The sequence below is a fragment of the Rhamphochromis longiceps genome, linkage group LG22 (assembly GCF_057381845.1).
Source record: "Rhamphochromis longiceps isolate RC_006_pf linkage group LG22, R_longiceps_female_GT1.1, whole genome shotgun sequence".
NCBI lineage: Eukaryota > Metazoa > Chordata > Actinopteri > Cichliformes > Cichlidae > Rhamphochromis > Rhamphochromis longiceps.
In genome coordinates this window covers 10610039-10635215 of record NC_140577.1, presented here as the reverse complement: position 1 = coordinate 10635215, position 25177 = coordinate 10610039, and the positions used below count along the sequence as shown (strand labels likewise).

The window sequence follows — 25177 nt, the reverse complement described above, 5'->3', positions numbered from 1 at the left end:
TTCACTCTCTTTCTAATTGTACTGTCAGGAACTTCTAACTGGGACCTTTAGAGTGTGAGATGTTGCTCTGAGCATTCCACAGTCTGACCTTGAAGTGAATATCCTGGGATAACCTCTGCTGGGAAGATTGTGCCATTTTGTTAATACACATTTGAATGCTGTAGACCAGCAAGATGCCCAAACTACTGCTTATATAGATGTTCTCACACTGACTGATCATTTACTATAGGTAATGATCAGCATTATCAGGCTGCTACTCACCTTCTTCAATACTATGAAAGCAGTACTTGGTGTTAAGGGTGTACTTAGTTTTACATAACTGTATAGAGTCCTCTAAAAACTCTTTTTTTATATGATGTGAAAGCATCCTGACCAAAACAAACATTGTATAGATACACACTTACTCTACTGCTGCGTGTTACATTTAAAAACGGTCATCCTCAGAAAAAGCTCTAACCTGCTTCTGCTGACACTGTGAACTTAACTCAGCGCTTTCCAGCCTAGGGGGCTTTATAACCCTACACAGTCTACATGCAAAGCACCCTAAGGAGCTAATATGACTCATTCCTTGAATTGGCCTCCGTAGTCTGTGAAATATGCAAGTATTAAGGGATCACAAGTAGAAACTAGTTTCATTTCAAGGATCACACACGAAAAACAGGCGGTAACCACTGTAATAACACAAACAACGCAGTGCAATGATCCTCTAGTCCTCGGTCACGCTGTCACATCTCTCAGGCCTGTAATAACAGGGTCCAGCGTTTAATTTTAGCTCGACTGAGCCTTTCACCTCACCACAAGATTTGTGTTTTCTTCAGAACACTTTATTTTGCTGAACTAATATATCGCCAGCAGCAGGCCAGCAACAACATGCGCGCCAGATGTGCATTTAAGTATAGTCTTGACATATGCTTACATACAACCACAAAAACTCACTGAAATCACTTGTATTTGTGAAGAGCAATCCCCCAGGATGCGTCTCAGGCTGTGGTGAGCTTTCATCATTCAGGTGGACTGTCTAACTGTATCATCTGGGAAGGGATGGAGATCTCATTTTACCCAGAATTTTGCCCATCTAGTGTCAATTTTCAAGCTGCACTATGTCTGCTCAAATCATTTCAGACATAATAATGCTGCTTTTGCTTCTTTGACAGTGGCAATGACTCTGCCATACAGAGAATGACTGTAATGGTAGTGGATTTCATTTCGAGCATTTACAATGTCAGTTGTGCTCAGCACTGGTGATGTGGCCAGAAAACATCAAATTGAACAAATAAGGAAAAAGCCAATCTGTCACAGAATGACAGAAACCTCTTTTATAAAAAATATCCCTTCTGGTGGGAGAGAAACGCAAATTGACAAATGCTGAATTTCTAGCAGAAGGCCATCATCGGCAACATCCATTTCAGAACAAGTCAGTTTTCATTTTCTATCAAAGCCTGTATAACCACAGTTGAATAAGCTGCTGTGCAAACACAATTCATAGCAGACATGGGATGACAAATTTCAATTCCATTTCCTGAATGACTTAATCGTGTTGTTCTCTGAAAAACTGCAGCAGGTAGAGGCAGTTTAGGGACACCCATAAGGCCATCAGGGAGAGAGATTGAGGGCAGGAAGAATAGGGACTGGGTCCAGCCATCGCCCATAGAATATCGATCTCAGAGCTGAGCTCTCCATCTTGTTGTTTTCTCCTTCCTCTGTTATTATCTACTATTCATTTGCAGATTTCGACTAAATATTTCCACGTCCTCCAAATATTATTGCACTTATCAGGCAGGTTTGCTTCCAAATTAAATTACCGTCAATAGATTGTTAAATCGTTTGAAGCTTTAATCCTTAGGAGTACTTCACAGTGGCTGCTATTTCTAATTCCATTAATTCCATTTAAAAACTGCCAAAAAACTGACACTTCTCTCATTTTGTACCGGCACTTTGATTACCTGAAATGGTCTTTTCTAACCTTTGTGATTATTATGTTTTGTTTTTATGGTGTAAAATGAAACAGCAGTAAACAGTGAAGCTAATATCAATGGGATGAAAATATATGGAGTAATCCTACATGGGAGTGTCATGGGTGCATTGTGCCGTAAATCTTTGGTGCTTATAAAGGAATGTTCAGGGCAGGGTTAGGAGTGGTGGACTCCCTCACTTACAATGTGATAATTATGTACAGGGTAATAAAACAGAATGACTATTAATGGAAAATAATAAACTTTAACTGGTATCAAAATTGGGGGTTGGATTGCACAAATACGAGACACTTGATTAAATGCAGAATTGCTATTATTGGCCCCTGATTCTCTGTAGCATAAATTCAACAGGGTTCCAGAAACCTTGACATGATGACACCAAACAATTGCAGATTTGTTAGCTGAACATTTATGATGCCACTGTCCTGATCCATCATATTCCAATGGTACTCTACTAGATTGCAATCAAGTGACTGTGGAGGCCATTTGAGTACAGTGAACTCTTCTTCAATGTTGAACCAGTTTGAGATAATTTGAGTTTTGTGACATTGGTGTGTTATCCTGCTGGAAACAGCCATCAGAGGATGGCCACACTAGCAGTTTGGCCAATCTTGTCTGGCATCAACAAGGCATTTTCACCATGAGAGCTGTTGCTCACTGGATATTTTCTCTGGATTTTTTGGACAATTCTTTGTAAACTGTGGAGATGGTTGTGTGGGGAAAATCCCAGTAGATCAGCTGTTTCTGAAATACTCGCACCTACCCATCTGACTCCAAAAGTCTCTATTCTGATGCTCAGTTTGAACTTCAGCAGGTCGTTTTGATCATATCTGCCTAAATGCATTGAGTTGGTGCCATGTGACTGGCTAATTAGATATTTGTGTTAATAACAGATGTACCCAAGAAAGCTGTCAGTGAGTGTTAGATTCAGTCAGAGTATGCTAGAAGCGTGTTTAGAAAGGCAAAGTAAGGCGAACTTACTTGGTATCAAACTGGTTTGCCTTGTTCTTCGTACATGAACCATAACCTTCATATTTCATTGTTCCAGTCCTGTTTTTTTCACCTCACTGTAACACAATTTCATTGTTTGCTCAGGACATTGTAATGAACCTGCCTAGAAATGTCTTTGCACTTAAGGCAAGGGGATGATCAAAGAACCGTTGGCCTTACTGAGTGTATTCCTCGTTTCTGTGATTCCGAGTTTTTCATGCCTGTCGTCATCCCTCTTTAGAGAATGAATAATTGCACATTTAAAAAGGAGCAAAAAACATGTATTGTTTAAGTGAAACCCTCCAGTGAATTTGGGTAAAGTGGGAAAAAGAGAGGACAGGGAAAGTAAAAAAGAAAAACAGACTTGATGAATAAACTGAGGTAAGGAGGTGTAGATGGAAAATAAATCACCAAGGGTTGAATTGTAGAGCTCAGAATTCTGCTTTCACCTTTTCTTGAACCCTATCTTTCCACGTTAAGGTCCCTCTATTCAATGAGCCTTGTGGCTTTTTTTTTTCCAGTGCTAGTCACCCAACCACAATGATCCATCACCAATCCATGACAGAGGGACTGTCACCACTTAAAGCCACTTACTTGTGTTTATGTGTGCAGCTTTATGTCTGCATCCTCCAGCTTATTTGCAGTAGAAAGCTGCTATGAGAGCTGGTCAGGCCCAGGCATGCATGCATTCATCATTATTGCTTATTGTTAATAGCCGCTCTTTGACATTGTACAGTTTGTCCTTGGATACAAAAGTGCACGGCAGAGCTCAAGAGGCTCCCACATACTTGGATATCTTGTAACAATAAATTCTTTGACTGTTCAATTCGCTTATTATCCTCCACCAGTCTGATACCTGAAACCTAACCGTCTCAGATATTCGCCTGATATTTCTCCTTGTATTGTAATTTTGAAATCAATTCAAATTCGAGATGGTGTCTTGGTGTCTTATTGTGAAATTTATTTTGTTCATCCAGCACAAATGCAGAGAGACTTGGTGCACTAAAATCAATATCCTTATGGGACTGTTATTTTTGTAAGACTCCTGCAGAGGTCGGGCAAAAGCAATGGCGTCCTTATGCGAAGTGGCTTGGCATTAGATTAGATAAGGCAACGGAATAAATTTTTCATGCCCATCATCATTACCATCATTATAACGATACCTTCCATCACTTTTCTATTACACCTTCCCGCCATCACTATCAATTATCCCTGGAACCACAAATCACCAGGACAGAGCTCATTTCTCACCAAAGTGTATCCTGAATAAAACTGAGGCCTAATTGCGCTCGTTGGTGGCAGGGGACATAAAGCGTGGAAAAAATAAAGAAAGGAAAATCAATGCCTTAACTAAAGAAGCCAGTGAATTATTGATGAGGGGCATGTAATGGGATCCCAAGTGTCTGTTTCTCCTTAGCTTGGACTGCTTGCATTTCAGTTGTGGCCAAAGTAGAAACACGGGAGGTGACATAAACCACCCACTAACATCTCCACAGGCAGATTAGCTGACCCGAATTACCTGGGGGTGCTGTGGCTCACACTCATGGCAGTGTTGCACACACACAAGTCCTATATGCAAGTCTTATGCGTACAGATGTAACAGTTAACCTGCATACACGCTTTCAAGCATTTAAAGTTACTTTAATCAAAGTCAGACTTTCAAGAATTTGTTGCCTCTGCTGTTTAATTTTGACAAGCACAACAATAAAGTCATATTTTATGGTGGTACTAAACTGAAAATGTTTTCTCAGACCACTGCTTAGATGTTTTTAGTATTGCGCTGTTTAGCATTCCACACCATGTTGTAGCAAAGAGAACCACAGCTTAGTGTACTGATTGGGCAACTGACCATATAAAGAATCTTAGTTAACATTATTAATATACTGCACTGTGCAAAAGTCTTGAGTCACTCCCCATTTCTTAATTTTTTTGGACAAGTGGAGGACAATAGAAGGAGCCGCACCGCTAAAAACCAGAAACAACAACAAAGTATTTACAGCAGATGAAAAACTGAGAGCATTGTCCTTAAGAAATAAGAAGAAATCCACCAAATACCTGACACGTGACATCTGGTTGATTCATTTCACCGACGCCTCGTCTGAAAGGGTTTCAGGATGGAGGTACAGCCGTCTGTAAAACACGGTGGAGGCGATGTCATGGGTTGGGCATCTTGTCAAAATTGATGTTATTATGAACACAGAAAAGTACCATTAAATTTTAACCCACCATTCACTACCATCTGGAAAGCAACATGTTTTTCAGCAGTACAGTGATCCCAAATACACTGCCCAGTTAGTAATAATAATGCTGCTGTCCAGAGCCCAGACATGAATATTGCTGCTGCTTGCATTTAAATAAATGCTTTGAATGTCCTTCAAGAAGCCCGTAGTACTATTCCTAAAGACTACTTAAAGAAATTATAGGAGAATAAAGGTGGTAATACTAAATACTGACTGTTTCCTTGCAAATTATAAAGAAATGAAGCTTAAATTAAGACTTTTCCTCTCTAAATCTGAACATTTTTTAATAGATTTTTTAATAGAAAGTGACACTGGAATCTAGTGCATGTTTATTTGACTGCAATGAGGGCTTTAACCTCGATTGTTTCGTAATAATTGGGAACAAAAGATGTCGATGATGAAAATTGCAGTGACATTTCAAATTGATGCTTTTGTTTGCCCAAAAGCTATTACATTAGCAAAAAATACACAAGCAGTAACATCGAGTGCTCGCTTTCGCAAAGTGAAAACAGCAAATGCTGAACATTTTTGCTTGATGAAAGACTCGAGCTATCAGTTGATTAATTTTCTGTCATCTGAACTACTCATTCAGCAAAAACAATATACCAAATAACTTTAGTTGTGACATTCAAAGCTCTTCTTAACACAGAGGTCTGTGTGATCTGTCGCGCAGTCACATATTTCTCTCACAGCAGAGCGCAAATTTCAGTTTATCGTTGAATAAACTGCAGAAGCCTTGAATTTATTGAAGCCTTGAGATATTTAGTAAATGCTGGAACCAAAGGAACAATTACTGCCAAAATGTTTGATTTCTTTCACACTTTTCACCCAGTAACATACATACTAATTAGAATTTTAACTATGCGCAGCAATTCACATGCAAAACTCCATTCTTGCTGTATTTCAGTTTGAGGAATGAAAACCTGCATTGTTTACCCACACCGTCATTGTGCTGCTTGTTTTTGCTGCCAGAGGAGAAGGCAGGCTAGCTTCTCCTTAGCTGGAGAAGAGGCAGAAAGGAGGAATGTGAATGAGAGGTAGAGAGAGGGTGGCCAGGTGAGGCCTGAAAGCTGCCTTTGTGTGGCAGCTGGCAGAAAGAACACTGACCTTCACTGTGAGGTGTGTTCTCCACACAGACACACACTGTAGGTACTGTACAAGTTTGGAGGAGTTATGAGGGGATGTTTGGCAAAAAAAAAAAAAATACCGTTGCAAATTTACAAAAAGCCTTCGCTCAGTCCGTCCGCGGTGAATGGACGTCTCAGAGCCATAAAGCGGTTATGTTTTCCTGCTGTGTTTCCACATCTCAGTTTTAGATGCTAAACGCCGTCTTATTTTCTCCTTCACTGCACCTCAACTGTATCTGCTTCAGTTCAACTGGAGCTTGAAGAGCTCGATAGCATCAAGCCCAGTCAGCTGCTCCCAGTTTCTCATGCTATCACAGAAAGACTATTCCAGAAGTGAGCGCACATCATAGTACAAATGAGCCTGTAAATAGCCATCCCTTTTTATAGGAGTGTGGGAGCCGGAGAGGGATGAAGGTAGACTTGACGAAAAGATGATTTTGATGTGTGGCTGATCTCGGTTGGATGCCTTTTTGAAAGTGCGCTGAGTTAACTTTTCCCAATTTTCTCCTTATGAGCTCCAGCCGAAGAAGGATTTTGACAGCTTAAAACCCTCCGCTGGCCGTGAAACATTACCCAGCTGTGGTACTTGAGTGCTATTTGATTATATGTGTGTTTGTGTGTATTAAATGTGATCGGGGGGTTGCAGATTACATATGACTAACCGAAATGAAAAGCTATACCCACTGGGCTATGAAAAGTGTTAGTTACGGCATCTGCTGAGACAGCAGTTAAACAACTATAACCCAGTGTGTTTCTCAGTGCTGGTTGCAGAGCTGTGATGCTGCTCTGTGTACTGATGTGTATTCTTGTTTGTTTACTTCTCCCCAGGAGGGCCCCTGCAGACAGCAGTTGTGCCAGGCACTATGAGGCAGCAAGCTTGGCCTGCGAGAGCGGAGAAATCACCCTTCATCACTCTCGGCCGGGCTGGACAGCGGAAGAAATGTACAAAGCAGCAGCGCGTGCTACAGCAGAGGCGGGCTAATACACACATCTGAGCGTACAGTTGAAAGCAAATGGCAAGGCCAGAAAGAGACTGAAAGAGGGGAGTCAGTAACTTAGACTGTGTCCTTTCTAAATGGCAAAGTGGACTGGGCCACATTCAGAGGCAGCGATGTCCTTGTTAACACATTGTCCTCCATTAGAAGCTCCTTGTTAGAAGTTGCAAGTTAGTCCCAAACCCCTGTGAGGCTACAGAGCTGAGGGGACAACAAAAGTAAAAACAGAGGACGAAAGCGAGACAGAGCAGGGAAAAAGGAGACTGTCACAGGCCCTCATGCAGGCGCGTAAGAAGTATGTTCTGCTGGGCTTGTGTGCGTGCTGCTGGCTGGTCCTCTTTTACTGGGGTGGAGGAGTCCAGCTGCGTCTACTCCGCCTGCTGACACGCCACCGGGGTGATGTGATGCGCCCCTGGCCCAACTGGACCGACAGAGCCTTTTTGCCCCGCTATGCCCACTTGGATGAACTTCAGACAGACCCTGGGATGGCAGAGTCACCCCGCCAGCGGCGCCAGGCATGGTCTGCCATTTATAAAGACAGCCGCTGTCGCATGGAGACCTGTTTTGACTTCTCTCGGTGTCGCCGTAGAGGAAGGGAAGGGTTCAGAGTGTACATATATCCATCGGAGAAAAACGACCGCGTGTCGGAAAGCTACAGGAAGATCCTAACATCTATAGCCGAGTCACGGTACTACACCTCAGACCCCCGTGAGGCATGTCTGTTCGTGCTTGGTATAGACACCTTAGACAGGGACCAGCTATCAGGACAGTTTGTGCCCAATGTGGATGAACGTATCCGTGGTTACCCATTGTGGAATGACGGGCGGAACCATCTGATTTTCAACCTGTACTCAGGCACGTGGCCTAACTACACAGAGGACCTGGGCTTCAACATTGGCCAGGCCATCTTAGCCAAAGCCAGCCTCAACACAGAACATTTCAGGCCGGGCTTTGATGTCTCCATCCCTCTCTTCTCAAAGGATCACCCGCAGAAGGGTGGAGAGCGGGGCTGGCTGGTGAGGAACACAGTTCCACCACGAAGGAAGTACCTGCTGATGTTCAAAGGGAAGCGCTATCTAACGGGCATCGGCTCAGACACAAGAAATGCGCTTCATCACATTCACAATGGCAAGGACATTGTGTCGTTGACAACATGCCGCCACGGGAAGGACTGGGAGAAGCACAAAGATGCCCGCTGCGACCATGACAACCTGGAATACGAAAGGTAAGATGGGCCACAGTGAATGTATGAGTCAATGTGGCATTATATAAGGATTCATAAGAAATGGTGGAAAGGTTTATATTTTTTATTAAGAAATACACAATGGGGTTGTTCTGCTTGCCTTCCCGTTTGAACTTTACATGCTGTTTTATTGGTCTTCTAGATGTAGCTGATTTTCTACAAGCTGTGTCAGGGGTAGCTTTCGTGTCCCACTGGTTATTTTTGTCTCTCTTTTATTGCTGCACACTTTTTGACTGCCTGAGCTTATGATATTTGGCAGTTGCATCCTAGATCAAAGATTTTAGACACTAACTCACGTCTCTGGAAATTTAGATTCAGGTCACAACTTCCAGCGATCCTTTTTATTCTTAAATTATATTAGTCCTATTAAAGGGTGATTGTAATGTGGCTAACTTGTGGTAACTGACCTTGAGCACCCTTACTATTTAGGGTTTCAAATATATTACAGTGTGATAGATGGGCAAATTAGGGAATTCAGCCAAAGTGCACATGCAGTTATTTCCACTTTGTGTTTTGTGTTTAATAATACAAGTCCAGGAAAAAGCATAGCTGCAGCTAATGAATTACAACTGGAACTGCTGTGTGAAACGAACCAAAGCAAAGGTCAGCGCAAAGAATGGCTTTCCGAAATCTGTTAATAATAAACTGCTGTTGGGTTTAAGGGTGCTATTTTTCTTTTGTTCAGACCGTCCACGTTTTTCACGGCAAGATGTTCTTGCTCGTGTTGCACCGAGAATGCTTGTCACTGTTACTTAAGTCAAGACAAAGAGGTGGGGAGGATAAAACGCATTGAGAAATGAGCTTACAGCAACACCTAAAGGGCTTTATTGCTAAAACAATATTAATGTCGGGATGTGACATGTGAAAACAGGTTGAACAATGTCACAACTAACAAATTATATATTTCCACTGAGGTCCTGTGTGCTGTTTGAAGCTCTTCACCCAGTGGTTTTTCGCCCATTGTCGATTTAATAATGAAAAGCTTTTGGAGACACACCCATCGGCTTTGTACATTTCGCAGCAGCAGCTTGGTAAACATGTCTTTTCCTCCCTGTGCCTCCCCCCTTGCTCATTTTTCCAGTCAATTAGAACCATGTGCCTCGGAGCTGATCACTACCTTTCATCGTGCGTTTCATACAGTTGTGCACTGTGAAACATCAGCATAAGCTGTTCACACCTCAGTCACATGCAAACCTTTTTTTTTTTTTCATTTTTGCTGGGTGTTCAGCTTTTGATTCAGTTATAAAAAAACCCCAAAAAAAATCAAATGACTCAAAACAGGTTTATCTGCCAACAGTTGCCTTACAGCAGACACACAGGTCAACATCAACCAGACATTCAGGTTTTGGTTTACAGGAAGAATAATTAGTGCTCCCGAGCACAAAAAGCCTGAAATCCAGCATCAACACTTCTTTTTTCTGTTTACTGTAAAGAAAACGTTACACCCTGGTAATTGTTATGGACGTATTAAATGTGGAGTAGCTTTAGACCCCAGTGGCTGTTTCCATGCTTCTTAATTTGCTTTTTTTAATCAACTTTTAATAGCTTTTTTCATTAAGCAGGAGTAAATGTAATCATTTTGTATGGAGCAATCAAATATATGTTCAGTAATGTAATTCTATGACTATAGTCTACTTTTTTGTGCAATTTCTATTATCTTTTATTATTCTTTGCAGTAGCATTTACATAGAGATGAACAACACGGGCGTCTCTTTTTCGCTTCCCACTTGCTGAACTTACACTTTGCAATAAAAGTCTCTGCAGCTGAAGTGCTGACAGAGCTTCTCATTATAAAGTCAGTGCCTGTCCGTTCATAGAGACATACCATGGTATTCTGATGGTGCAGAACATTTGGAGAAAGGAGATGATGGATTCCTGCAAAGAGCAGGAAAAGAATTAGAGGTAGAAGTTCGAGTCACACCAGACTGTCAAAGCATGGCTGTATTGGGGATAACAGAATAAAACTGCAAAGCAAATTTTGGAGGGCCTATTAACATGTCAGTATACTAATATAATGAATATGGAAAGTTGTGGTGGCACACTATACAATATAATATAATTTGCTTCAAATTCCATAGTCTGTTGGTTGATCTGATCCAGGAACATGCTTTAGACTATACCGTAGGCTTGTTTACATTGGAGGCATGGGGATGGAGCTCTGTAAGACTTATGAATGAATTCATTTATTCCACTCAGCCCACTACTTAAACACCGGGTGGGGAGGTGGGAGGGTTATGAGGAGGTAGAGAGGATAGTGGGGGATGAGAGGCAGTTCCAATGTAAATCTGTGGTAGAGCAACGGCTCTGAGGGTGCAAGGGTGCGAACGGGGGAGGCAAATGGAGACAGCCGTCATTTGTACAAAAAAAGTTTTAAAAAAGCTGATTTAAAAAGAAACCTTTTCTCCTTTTGTATGAATTCTCTCTCTGTGGTGAATTAGAGATGAGAGGGGATGGGAGCAAGGGGAAGGTGCTGGATCATCTCTCTTGTTGCATCCTTTGAATTTCCCTCTGGGGGAAAGAAAAAGGGGGATTTCTGCAGGGAGAACATGAGAACCGTGGTGGCCGTTGAATTAAGACGTGTCAAAGAAACAGGAGAAGGAGAGAAAAACTGCAGGAGCAAGATTTAGATCGCGTAGCAACACATCCTCGTTACTCCATCTGTCTGCAGTTACATAGTTTGCTTCTTTATTTTTGATCAAAAATGCAAGTGAAAAACGACTGCTCTGCTCCTAATAGGCCGTGTCACTGAGAAAGCATGCTTCTTTGTTTGTGACTGTCACTGCTATACACGGCGTGCATGAGCTTGTGTTCGCGTTTGAGACCGCGTCTTGGTTAATGAGGCTCTTAGAAGGTAGCACCAGGTTAATGATCGCCTGCATCTGGTACACCAGCAGATTAGCCTTGAGAGACCTGGACAATCAGTGACATAAGCAACCCATGGGGGAGAAAAGGGAGGAGGAGGGGAAGGAGGAGGAACTAGGAAAAGGGGGGGGGGGGGGGGGACTCAGATGGAGCGAACAGTTGAGCGTCATGACATAATTTTTCTGCCCCAATAAAAATCCCCCTCCCCCCCTTTTTTTATTAGAACATGATAGGAATGCAAAAAGGTTTCCTTCTGGGTAAACACTGGCTCCTCGTTTTGTTTTAACAGTAAAAATATATGAAGTTTTATAAGGAAGAAATGCTATATGGGTGATGAGATTACATTCACTAATGTATCTCTTGCCTTTAATTGCTAAACAGCTTTCAGTATAAAGTCATAGCTGGTGGATATAAAGGAAAAAATAAACTTTTTAGTCTATGAGTCTATAGAATACATATTTTTTACTGAAGAGTCTGAATGTTAGCAATTTGGTGCACAGCATGCGTAAATGGTAATAACATCGCAACTGAGGTAATAATATAAAAGCTGCGAATATCAAAGGTCCTACACTTTGAAGGTCCTAAACTGTGATACACTTGCACAGCTCATAGGCTCAGTTTCCAAATTGGAAAGCAATATTTTTACACGTAAACACGTTCATGCATACATTACATCTTTTTTTAATTAACCCCTTAACACAAGTAGCTTAATTTGTGTTAAGGTAATTGTGTTCCTCACTGACTCACAGTAGTTTACACCAAGAGGATTAAGCCTACAGACAGTCTGTGAAATTTGTCTTGAACATAATATCACCAACTCAAAATTATTTTGACCCTCGGCTCGGCCCATAGATTTAGCAAAAAAATATAAAAAATATCTTGTTGCCATCTCTAGAGGATAGATTTAGTTTTGTTTGCTGAGGTTTAAAAGGTTAATAATTTCATTTCTGTTTACACTTTAGAACAAAAAAGAAAGAAGAAAAAAATCAACACTATCGTCAAGGATGTTTTTTCAGCATCAGAAGTTGAAATTATACCTTTTCATACAAATGTCTGAAGTTTATCCTCAGTATACCTCGCCATATCCACTGTGTGTAACACCAATAGAAGTTTTACCTGTTTTACTCTGTCTTTATGCTCCTAAAATGTAAGTAAGTCAGTAAATTTTATTTATATAGCACATTTAAAATTAAACTGCTTTACAATAAAAAATAAATGAAACACACAAGGCTTTCGATACATTCATGCTAAATACTTTTGTACTTTATACATAATATAACAAAGCAACAACCTTTCCTTCAGCCACCGTACCAGACAGCAGCCAGTTCAAAAGCATTATTAATAAAAGCTATGTGTCCAGCTTAGATTTAAAGACGGTTTGCTCTAAAATGTTAGGTTATATTGCGTTTTTGTTGAGTTTTGTATAAGTGTTGCACTTCTGGCTTAAGGGAAAATTGGTATCTCCGTGGAAGTCCTCAAAGTACTTTTTTTTCATTAAGGGTTTGTTAAATACCTTTGTCGCTGCCAATTCTATTAACACAAAGTCACTCGTTAAAAGTGCAGAACAATTGGTAAATTGGACCCAAAGAATCCCATTAAAATGTGCCATAGGGAAAAGGCAATCTGAATAGGAACAGAAGGTGCCTGGAAATATTTTTTGGTCCGATTTTACTGGTGTGGAACTTTGAGTGTGTGTGTGAGAGAGAGAGAGAGAGCATACATGGATTATGGATGATAGGGAGGGAATACAGAATAAAATAGAAAAGAGACAAGTTGGAGATAGGACACAGTGGTACCCAAGGCATAAGAGTAGCAAGATAGAAAGGAAGAAAAGAAAAATGCCATGTGATAAAGATTATAAAAAAAAAAGTTGGAGGGGGGAGAGAGACTGGGTGATACCGCAGGCAAGTTGAGGAAAAAGCGAGTATCAAACAGGGCAGGAGGGAGGGTGGCAAAGTGGGAGAGAAAGACGGGGAAGAGGAAGAGGGAATTGGAATAGCGGCGATAGTTGAAGCAAGGGAGAAGCAGCGCTGCAGCCTAATGGCCTAGTTTCCCTCGCTTTATAGAATTCTCTAAGAAAGGGTTGGGAAACGTGCATTGTACAGTGAATGTAAATGAGCAAGAGTGCGAAAAATCGAGAGAGAGGGGAGAAAGAAAGGGAGAGAAACGTACAAAAGGTGCCGCCAAAAACACTGAGTTCTAAACTTCCAGCTAAGAAGTGTGTTTGTGAAGTGGTGGCTTAACCAAAGATGGATAACACAGGAGGAGGATGAGATTTCAGTCGCTCAAATGCTGTGCATCACTGTTAGTTTTAACTGCGGTTGGTTTATATAAGTTCTTGAGTTGGAAACCGATGGTGATTATTGATGACCTCCCTTGAAGGAGGCTGAGGTTGTTGAAGGCGAAAGAGCTAGCACTCAGACTTTAAAACCTGGGTGAGAGTTCAGAATGAATGTAGCATACTAATCGGGCAAAACAGAACTGAAGGAATTTGCTACCCTAAAGTTAGAAGGAAAAGCTGCAGCAATGCTCCCAAGCCTGTGTGATTCGAAACGGATAGGTGCAATCTGTTCAGCTGTCATGTGCTTGCAAATGGGTAAGAATTCCTAAACTACGAAGGGTTTCGGTGCAGTTGATGAAAAGTGAATCAAGGCTGGAAAGGAAGGTGGTGCTGTTGTTACCTGCTGGTAAACATTGAAAAAAATATAGCAGCGTAGTTACTACTTCTGCACAAGCGCAATCTAAATTAATATGTGGGTGGGAACATGCATAATTATGTGTGTGTGTGCCTGGATCTGTAAATGCAATATGAGAAAGTGCAGTTTAAGATTTTGGCAAACTGAATAAGAAATGCTGCAGCCCACTGCAATTAGGGCCTGTGAAATTGTACCTCTGGAGATGCTGTGGTTTGTGTGTGCGTGTGTGGTTTGTGTGGCCCATATCTGCTGTCTCTGTTTAAAATACTTGGAAATGAGACGCAGCCTTGATTCTCTGGCACTTCTACACTCCATCCTCCGTTCTTTTCCTCCTCTCAGGCTCATGTCTTTCTAATCCCACACATCGGTCCTCTCCCCTCAGTGCTTTCAACAAGTCTTGTCATATATATATTAAATTAGACAGTGCCTCAAAGGTTGTATCCAGGGCTTAAGATTAACCTGCTGGCTCACCCACAAACTTACTGGTTTTAAGTTTGCTTTAAATCCATTATAATCAGTACTTTCACAGTGGATCAGATGGCTGTGAAATGTGGAAAAGACCTGAAGAATAAAGTCAGAACAATCTATCCCAATATGTCAATACTGGGCAATAAGTGAATAATTAATATGGCCGATAGATTAAGACAGGCGAAACACCCTTCAACCATGTTATGAGTGTAGACGTTGCATACTTTGTCCACCGGCGAGCACTCTGCAACTTGTCAACATATGTTTGGAAATCTAAAATGAGATGCATATACGAGCAATAAAACACAAATAAAACACATAATTCTTTAATACCATTGTCATAGTGTCTTAGTAAGGGATCATAAACACCAACATATTTGTTTATGTTTCATCTGTCTAAAAGAAAGGAAAACTATCGGCAAATATCACCAAATATCGGTGCTGGTTTTAAAAATGTGCTTCCAGACAAGTTAGCATCTGTTAGCAAAGTTAGCAAAATGCTGGTTTTTCTTTAGCTATCAGAGGTTGCCATAGGGTCACCAACCAGTCTCTAGCCCTGTGTGACTGAGACCGAACTAATGAAACTATGTAGTTCCTCTAAGCTCCACCAAGTTTTAATGTCTTTATTAATGTTATTTTCTTGGTTTGATTACAAGTTTCAGGTTTCAATTCAAGCTCATTGTGTCTGAAAGGAGTGTTGTGTCATCTCATCATTATAAAAAGCCCCAAAAGCTCTGATTAATTATCTAGTTAACATAACCTGGCAGCTTAACAGACAGAATTGCGTAATTGCAGTTGGTGGAGACCAAAGTGGAACTAAAAGAAGTATGAAGGAGGCTGGTCTAGCCTCAATACTGGTTTTAAGTATGAAGATAATGACACCTTTTGGATTTTTTCTTTAACCTTGGTGTCTTTCAGGTTAAAAAAAAAGTGAATTTCTTTCAATTTTGTCATGCAGCACACAGTTTTCTGTTTTTTTCTGTAGCATATATTGTGATCTCACTTCCAGGAATTATTGTGGACCGATAACACTTGGCCAAGGAGTAATTTGTAAGCTTGATTTGACTCTCAATTCTTAGTATTTAGATGGTTATTATTGGTTTTAGCCAAAAATGTGCAGGAGGGAGGCACATTTGTAAGGTCACAAATCAATCCAAGTTCACTTTATCTAGTGGAAATGATGTCTTTGACTGTATTTCTTACTTGGAAAAAGATTTTTTTTGGCAGTGGTCTTTGAAAGTTTCCAATCGCTGCTCATCTGGACTGATGAACAACTTTTATTCCACATAGAATTGAATTACATTTTGTATTTCTGATAAAGGATAAGCCAGTTGCAACCTGTTTATCATTTGCCTTTAAATGTTTGCGTTCCAGTCTTTATGCGGCCATTGTTTTCTCAACCGCTGTACTCAAAGCCTCAAACCTCCCACTTCCTAAATGCTATTATTTCCATTTTAATTTTTACTAAACCTGCTTCTTCAGTTGTTTAGAATAGCTTGTAATTTATCCGTCCTGTCAGAGGGCATTCATTGTAGCTAAAGCTTGTTGTTTGCACTGTCACCCAAGCAAAACCATCGACGCTGGAGCCACAGCCCTACATGAGTCAGCTCAGGTCTCAGCAGCTTTGTGCTGCATCAGGTCTGGAAAACTCCAATAGCAACCCCCCCCCCCCCCAAAAAGAAAAGGTAGACACATCTGCTCCACACAGGCTTTACTTAACTTTTAAGAGGTCTTAAGTTGAATCCCCACATTAAAAACAACAGCAAATCTAATTTCACACAGACAGCACATACACATGTAAGGATTTTACAGCTTACTGTAATCATTCTTTCTCCCCCTAACTCACACCTTTTTTTGCATGTATCCTCTACACGACCCCTTCACTTTTTTCCCTCATTATATTTCCTTCCTTTTCTCATTTTTTCAGACTGTACTGTATACAGTCCTGCAGTTGACTGCAGGCCTCCTTCCATCTTTCTGAGCTCCGGTATGCATAATTTATGAAAAGACCCAGCTTCTCCATGAAGGCAAACTTTTTTGACAGCACAGCTGTGTGTTTAGTGTTGCACATGATTGTCCTGCATGCTAATCACATGCTGCATACAAGCCCGGACGAACAGTACCCGCTTTTGCTTCTGACTTGCTAATCTATGCATTCCAGTTTTGACACCATGCTCTCCCGAACTCCATGCACGTTTTGATAAACTCTTTTTTCACCCTGCAAAAAGTAACAAAGGGAAATGTATTTATTCAATCCACACTTCAAGAAGTTACAAAGTTTTGACCAATGTCTGCATATCTGTCTGTGCACCTTTTTCAGTCTCCTACATCCATCATGGATTGATTTTTGTATTTCAGCTAAGGTCCCTCGTGAATGGTTTATCAGTGGTATATAAATCATTTAGGTTTCCTTTTTCCAGTTTTCAAACCTACTGACTTAAAATGTAACATAACTGTTAGTGTGCATAAGGAAGATGATTATCAGAGTTTTTTTTATTGTTGCACAAAGGAGACTAACTTCCCCCCTGTTTGAATCCTTGTTCTTTGCAAGATAACATGCTGCACTTAATGGACAGGCACAGGAGAGGATTTCTCCTTCTCATCTAACTTTGTAACATCGGCAGAATATGCATGGTTTATAAACTGGAGAGCTTTACACCATAGCAGCATACATTTCTCCAATACTCATAAAGTATGTCAGTGCCCATAAAGCACTGATAAACGTTTTATTTACCATCAGTCAAACAAATTCTAGTGGTGTTGTAGTGGAGAGTAGTCTTTTATGGTAACATTGTTAGAATAAGGTCCAAGACATATGAGATACAACTAAATGCTTAGATAACATTAATAGTTTTGTAACACTCCAGCTCCTCTGTATCTAATTTTAAACTAAAACATTTCACCTGTCAGTAGAGGCACCTGATCATAAATCATAAAGTGTAGTCACATTGTCATATTTTGTAGCAAATATTATCCAGGTGCTTCGAACTGGATCACCTTACCTGTAAAATCCTCTGTCTGCGGTTTGACCTCGCTGCGTTCACACGTGTGAAAACAGCGACGGTTTAAAAAGAATTCGGTTTTCTTCTGATAGCCTTCAGCAGTTTGGAAGCAGTAGTATTTTTTCTGAGGTCACGCGGTTACAAACTATGTCTAAACAAATCTTGACAGAGTTCATCTCAGTTTATTCCAAAGGAGCTCAGGATCTTTAATACACACTGTATAAGGAGGGGGCTTATCCAGAGCCCGTCTCAACGATGGCTCTGTTTCGCACTGATAATACGGGAGATTTGGCTTAAAGTTATAACTTTAGTTATGACTTGAGTAGTGAATCTAATTTTTCAGTAGAAATAATTCAGAGCAGAAGGCTAACCAAAGTCATATTTAATAAGATTCTTCTTTGGGGAACTGATTATAGCTTGGGGATGAAACATTTGCCCGATGGCATATTACATCTGAATTTATTGTGCAGTTTATGTTGGGAGTCAAATTGTATGCAGAAACACTTTTTTTTTAAACCTTTTAAACATGACTTTAGGTTCCACAAAAACTAGAAAAAAAGCTTTGAGATGAATGTGTCGAGGTTTATAATGTCATTGGTCGTTTTTTTAATAGCAGATTTAGTGTATAAAGATTTGAGCTTGCTTTGGCCTTGAAAATGTTCTTTCCTGTCAACCTCTGCCAGTGAGTAAACTCATTCAGCTTTTCCGCTCTCAGCTCTTCGTTCTTCAGTCGTAGCAAAGCTATACAACTCCAGTAAGTGCGAGTGGGTGGTTCCACTCTGTCAGGTGCATATCAGGTTTCTCAAGAAAGACCGTTTGGCCCAGGGGCTCTCTCACTGGTGTGGATGTCCTCTTAATGGGTGCCCATTCAGTGCCCTAATCGAGCCCTTTATCAACCCCGGCTAACGCCGTGGCGATCATAGCAGAAAAAGCCTGGAGCGACTGTGCTCGCTTTGTCCAGGCCAACTGGAGCGTAAAAGCTTTGACAATGACAATGCAGTTGGGAGAGAGAAAGAGAAGGAGAGAAATGTGGAGGGAGACATTTCTCATTCCTTATGCAGTTAAGGAGCCAGCCTCCAGCTCAGAGGCCCGATTTTCACATGTTTACTCGTTCTTAATAGCATCTATTTGACCTTTGACCCCAAGCAGCACAATCTGTGAGCATTTGTAGCTTAGTCATTATCAAGAGAAGGGAGGTATGTGATTGCTGATACATCTCAGTCTTTCTTTCTTTTGGTCATCAAAATTGTGAGGCGTCAAGGGAAAAATTTTAAGGGAAGGCACATTTCTGTATGGCTGACTCGTTTAAACCACCTGACCTCAACAGAAACAAAGAATGCTGAGATTGTTCAGGTTTCAAAGTTCAAACCATTAATGTGAAAAGAAGCCAGCAGGCATATCATTACAAAAACGACACGCAGCACTCAGACCAGATTTCGCTGCAATTAGGCTGTCCCAAACACATTTTGAAGAATTTTTTTTCCCAAGCACTTTCTCGGAGGATGCCCAAATTGCCTGAGTTATCTGCCGTAAAATTAGGTCAGAAAATATTGTGTAGTGTAAGTTTGCAATAAGATGAAAAAGCTTTTTAATAACCGCTTCTTTTTTGCCCTCTTTGATGTAGAATGAAGGGCTCTGATTGGCTGGTCTTCAGATGAATGACTGATACACAGTGATAATCCCGACCACTGGAGGGTTCAAAGGACTCGCTAATATATGCGGCACTATCAACATTAACATGATCTGTGTATCTCATTTTTTAATAACGCGGTGGTGGTATTGGGGTTAAACAGGGATTTGGATGGAGGGCTACCCAAGCACCCTCTAATATGTTTTTATGCAAACTATTTGATAACCTTCAGTGTAATTACTTGATATTTCACTTACGCGCCATTCTTTTATTTGAGTGTTTGTAGCACTGCCTAATTATTTTATATATATATATATATACATACAATTTCAATTATTGTTTGACTCTATATATCCATACTCTACTGAGACAGAGGTGTCACTTTGAAAATCATGTCTTCTAGAGGGGAAAGCAATCAGTCCCACAATGTGTAACTTAACTGAGAGCTTACAGCTTGTTCATTACATGGGGTGTAATCTAGTGTTTCTATGTCAGATGGACATTGTAATTTAACTCTATCATTTGCTCACTGTGGACTACGTTCTGGGACAGTAGCATAGACAGTAGAAAACATGGAGGTGGCTACTGGGACATCACCCATTGGTTTGTCTGGTTTTGAAGCCTTGAGGCAAGCGTTTCCATGGAGGCTATCTTGGTTGCAAAAAATTGAATGCGATGAGTGGGGGCAGGTCTGACTGTGAAACTGCACAAATATTGGGTAACCTCTTGTCAGCCAATGAGCATGTGCTTTTAATAATCGTAGATAATGCTTCATTTTGAAAGATTTTTTGACCGAGGTTTACAAAATATAGAATTTCTTATCTTATCATGACCCAAAACTCGACAGGAAAGTGTTTACAGAGGTTCAAACACAGCTATCACCATGTAGCTTTCGAACAGAATGCAGGTTTAAATGCAGGTTTAACGCATTTCTGGATTGGGTTGATTCATCATTTATTTATTTATTTATTTTACATCCTGGAAGCTACATCCATGTTTTTTACTATTTTGGACAGTGGTAGCAAAGCATTAATATTTTTATTTTTTTTTTATTTTTTTGTGTGTTGCGTTTGCATGCAATGCTATTCTCTACATTTTTGCTAGCAGTGAGGAAAAGCTGAGTTTGTTGTTAGTGCAACTAATTAAACAACTGCACGGCATTTTGGCAACGCAGGAAAGTCTTGCTTTGCCCTCAAGGTCCAATAATGACGTGGTAGAAAGTGAAAACTATGAATAGGAAATTACACCCATTCCATAGCACCAGCCGGTGTAAAAAACCCCAAAACAAAGCAAGTACACAAGGGTGGTGCTGAAGATTTTGATATGCTATGCTTATTCGAATACTGATCCTTTATTTTACACAAGAATTGGCCACAGTGTTTGCAGGAGTATCACAACAAAGGCTGGATAGAATAGAGGCCGTACTTATCATAAGAATAAGGGAAACTTAACTAGCCGCCGCTTGTTAGATTGAAAAAGGTTTTTTCCAATTAGTTTTTGTGCTACCTGTGCTGCATGCAAGTCAACACTGTGTGTGGGCAGTGCAGACAATAAAGCCCTTTCTTCCAGAAACAAATATTCCGACAGTTCTCTCAGAAGAAGCCTTGCTCTCCGCTTGCTGTAGCCTCTCAGTACAAGATGTGCTCTTTAATTGCCAGTTCTGCTCTTTGAAAAGGCATACATGGGTGGCACAGCTTGTCTGACCTGTGCTGCAAATCCTGCTTAAAACTGAGTCATTTTCAACTTTCTTTTTCTTCTATAAAGTGATATGCTTGTGTTTCTCTTCTGTTTGTGTTCCTTCCGAACTGGCTCCCTCAGTTCCACTTCACTTCATCATTTTGGTGTTTGAACTTTCATTAGAAGTAGATAACAGAGAGTTCAGGGACTTTATTGGATCGTGACCTGTCTCGCGTGCCCTTATCTGAGGAGTGTATAGCGTACTGTTACCTCAGGTACTTGTATTAACAGAGTACACTGGGTACTTTTTGATCAATAAATAGCAGTTTGTAAAGGGCAGCCAGAACATCAGTGGAACACAGTCTCTCCCTTAAACTGTTACAATATCAGAAAGGCTTTGAAATCAGACCTACAATACTTCTGCTCTTGGCCTGTTTAACCAGCTCCTCTATAACCAGAGGAGAAAAGCCTGCATTTATTGCACAAAGTAGACATAACAAGTGTCAAAAGATCTTTTTCCCATTTTATTTTTGTTATTTTTATGAAGATAGGGTAGAAAGAAGATATGCTTTAAAAAAAAAAAAATCACCTTTTTATTTGCTTCTTTTGCAATGCAATCCACTCTTTGCTGGATGGAAAGTGTGTGCATCAGTATCTGCGTGCTACTGTTGCCAAGCCCAACAGCAGACAATGCAGTATGTGTGCCCCAGATAAGGGCTTTTATTCTGCTACCTAGCAGATGAAGAATGTGTAGATGATCATGAATTTCTCATGAGTTATGCTGTTGAGCTCTTATTTAATGATAGCCATGCTGGGGTGGGTTCTGAACCTCTCACTCGTCTCCCTCCTCATCACCTCTGATGAATGGGAAAACAAGTAACGGGAGAAGCTTCCCCTTAGTCGCTCCAGAAATGTCTTTTGCGGTGCAGTCTCACAGAAACTGCAACATAGACGCAAACTCTACAAGCCACAGTTTCACTTCCGAGTCTGTGATGTATGGCCTGCTGCTCTTCTTGTCAGATGGCCTACTACACTGAACACTCACCTACAGCACGCTACAAAACAGCTACAAAATGGCACAGCACCGAATATACAAACACTGTCAGGTTTGCCTGCCGTGTGAAAAATGGGCTTTATGTTGCCTCCGCCTGCTTGGCCCAAAAGACTCCTCTCTAGATTAAAACCTCGGCACACCGAGCCCCCTTCACACTACAGCAGGCCCTGACTCATTCCAATCTGACGCTCATTTCAGTCCTCATTTCCTTTACATTATATACACCATTAAGTATATTAAGCCCAAAGCCAGCCAGTGCACTGTCCCATGAACTTAATGATAAAGCCATCTGTGTGCATCTTCATTTCTCAGCAAGCAGGTGCACGAAGGCAGGTTGGGGGGGGGGGGGGGAGACTGCGTAGTCACAATATAGCGACATTTAATATCATTTAAAGTATTGCATAGTAAAGGAGACTTCAGTCAATGCCATGCTAGCAGCTCCAAGAAGCACAGTGGTTCTTTGACCCAAGCTCAAAGAAGAGAGAGACCCAGGATGGGGTTCTCTTTTGACCTCTTAAACTGATGGTGCACTGGTCAAAGATTTCTCTTCCATCTGTCACTCATTGCATAATGAAAATGGCTCAGACACATGTCCTGCCCCAGGGGGGCCTCCTCCCTTTTTGCCCTCTACACACTGTGAGTGAACTGCAAACAGAAATCATAAATCTTTCAGGACCCAAAACTCTTGTACCCTGCAGACTCTAAATAATCTTTAGCAGATAGCTGCTTGTAGAGATTAACTCAAAACGAACACGCTAATGTTTATTGTGAAACATGTTTACCGTGTTCGCCATCTTAAGTTGTATTCCCAAAGGAGTAGTATTATGAGACAGCCTCATCCACACGGGATCAGCAGAGTCTGTGATTTGCTTTAACTGTCTGATATCTTTGGTCTGCATTATAAACCTAGCTCACCTGCCACATAATAACTTTTGAGCGTGATGAAAGATAGAAAAATGTATTACTGTATCTGAGATTTGAGTCGGCTACTCGTATGAGTGGGTCTCTATGTTGCTTCCTCACATTTACACACAAAACACAGTAGAATTTGTACTTCATATATTACAAACTTATAAAAAATGTGCATGCAATTGTCTTGGGGTCATTCAGTTTTGTCCTGATCTATTTATTCACTGCTGTGTATGTGTGTACCATTACTATTATTAGCTTGCTGTTGGCATCTACTATAATGACCTCTAGCTGTCTAGTAGTGGCATTCGGTGTCTTTCCCGACCTTTCACCCAGTGCCAAGCAGCAGATTACACACATACGTGCACCTTGCGTGTCCTCACACACTTGTCCGCTCTTCCCTGTCTTTGCTGTGGCTTCTTTTTTTCTACTCGGTCGTTCTTTCAGCACAAGCACGAGTGGTCACACAGGCCGCTGCTCATGTTACTCGCCGTGTGCCCATCTGGCAGTGCCCTGCTCTCCTGGCCCTGCTTCTGTGTTTCCAGCTGTCCCCTGGTGATCACTGTCTCTGTCTCTGTCCACTGGCTGCCAGTAACCGGAGCGCCCTGCTTCTTTCTCCATCTAGCGACCTCGCTTATTATAGGATAAGTCTTCATCCTATAATAACACATCTCTCTTTCCCTTCTTTGTCATCTTGCTTTCTACTGTCTATTTCTGTTTCGTATCTTTTAGGAAAACCGTTTTTTTCTCTATTTCTGGCGCTTTTACTGCAGAATTTATTTTGCTGCACTGCTGTCTGTCATCCCGCTGCTCGTCCAGCTGTCTTGCTATCTCTCTATATGAGTATGTAACTTGATCAGGTTCAGTGTGTGAGCACTGCTCTGGTTATATTCACTTCAAAAAGATTACTCTTGTGTCCTCTTTGTAGCTCGTATGCCCCCCTTTTTTTAAATTTCTTTTATATCGCTCACAGTGTTAACCTGCTGGTTGCACTCAGGGGATCAACCATTTTCTGGACACTATTAATCTATGTACAGGCTGAAATACTCTGAAATAAGTAGTGAATGGGCCAAAACAACAACAAAAAGAAAGCAATCAGCCGTTATGCTGATCCACCCTTCCCTAGATGGCTTAAAGCTGTCAGACAATTTAGATACACTTAAGTGTTTGCAGTAAGAGTGTTTGGTACATCCCCAATGCATTACACAACTTTACCTCTGCCCACTTACTATGCACATGAAGCACTTACACACTCTGTCACACTCCATCATGGCCTCTAATAGGGTCTGGCCTGATGGAGTGGACGGGCATGCTCAGCAGACAGTGGGAGAGTGAATCTATATTCAGTCTTTGCACTTCCTTCTCTTCTTCTGGAGCCTGATGAACTCAAGGGATTCTGTGGTGCCAATAAACACCCTCTGATCTATGGAAGCACTCTCCCTGGAATGCAATACACCTTGGGGCATGGACTTTTTCTTTGTGAAGGTGGAGTCTGTATGAGTGGTTATTTTTTGTTTGTGTGTCTCATACAGAAAAAGGTCCAGTGGGTTAGTGCATGTGTAAATGCATTAGGTGTGTGTGTGTGTGTGTGTGTGTGTGTGTGTGTGTGTGTGTGTGTGTGTGTGTGTGTGTGTGTGTGTGTGTGTGTGTGTGTGTGTGTGTGTGTGTGTGTAAGCCACTAAGTGAAAGCGACAGACTCAGAGAGAGAAAAAGAGAAAATGGATTAGATAATGAGTGTGTGCTTTCTGAGCGTTGCAGCGATCAGTTTTCTACAGGGCGACTGCAGCAAATGAGCCAGAAGGAGTAATAATGTTAGTGTCCCATAAAATGCAGTTTCCCATGAGAGTGCCCTCACTGCCAGAATGCCATCATAGGTTAATGCAATGATGATTAAACATGTGTGGCTTTATCGATCCCAGCAGCAAAATTCTCTTCGCTACGAGGTCAGAAGAAGCTGCAGAACAGGTGGTAAAAGTGACATAGTTGCAGGTGTCTTACTCGGTGGCACGCTGGCCCATTGACAGTATTGATTTCTGCACTAATCTGCACTTAAAAAAACTTTTTTTTTTGGTTCATAATTAAGTGATATGTTCAGCTTGAGGTTTTCTAAAACATCAAGGGAATTAAGTACAGTGCTGTGAAAAAGTATTTGCCCCTTCCTGATTTACTTTTTGAAGATGTTTCACATCATCAAACAAACTTTAATATTACACAAAGATTACCCAAGTAAATAAAAATGTTAATTTACAGTGTTAAACCATGAACTAAATGTGATAAACAACATTAATTTTAGAAAACTGAATTCAGTGTC

General features: G+C 41.0%; 1 protein-coding gene across 3 annotated transcripts in view; it reads left to right on the top strand.

Annotated features, from left to right (window-relative positions):
- ext1c (exostoses (multiple) 1c) overlaps positions 1-25177 on the top strand; it is a 93883-nt gene that overhangs the window by 8471 nt on the left and 60235 nt on the right. For all 3 annotated transcript variants that reach the window (XM_085396182.1, XM_085396183.1, XM_085396184.1), the window contains exon 2: positions 7159-8550. In XM_085396182.1, coding sequence (XP_085252308.1) covers positions 7604-8550 — 947 coding nt within the window. In that variant the 5' untranslated portion in view covers positions 7159-7603. The remainder of the gene's footprint in view (positions 1-7158; positions 8551-25177) is intronic.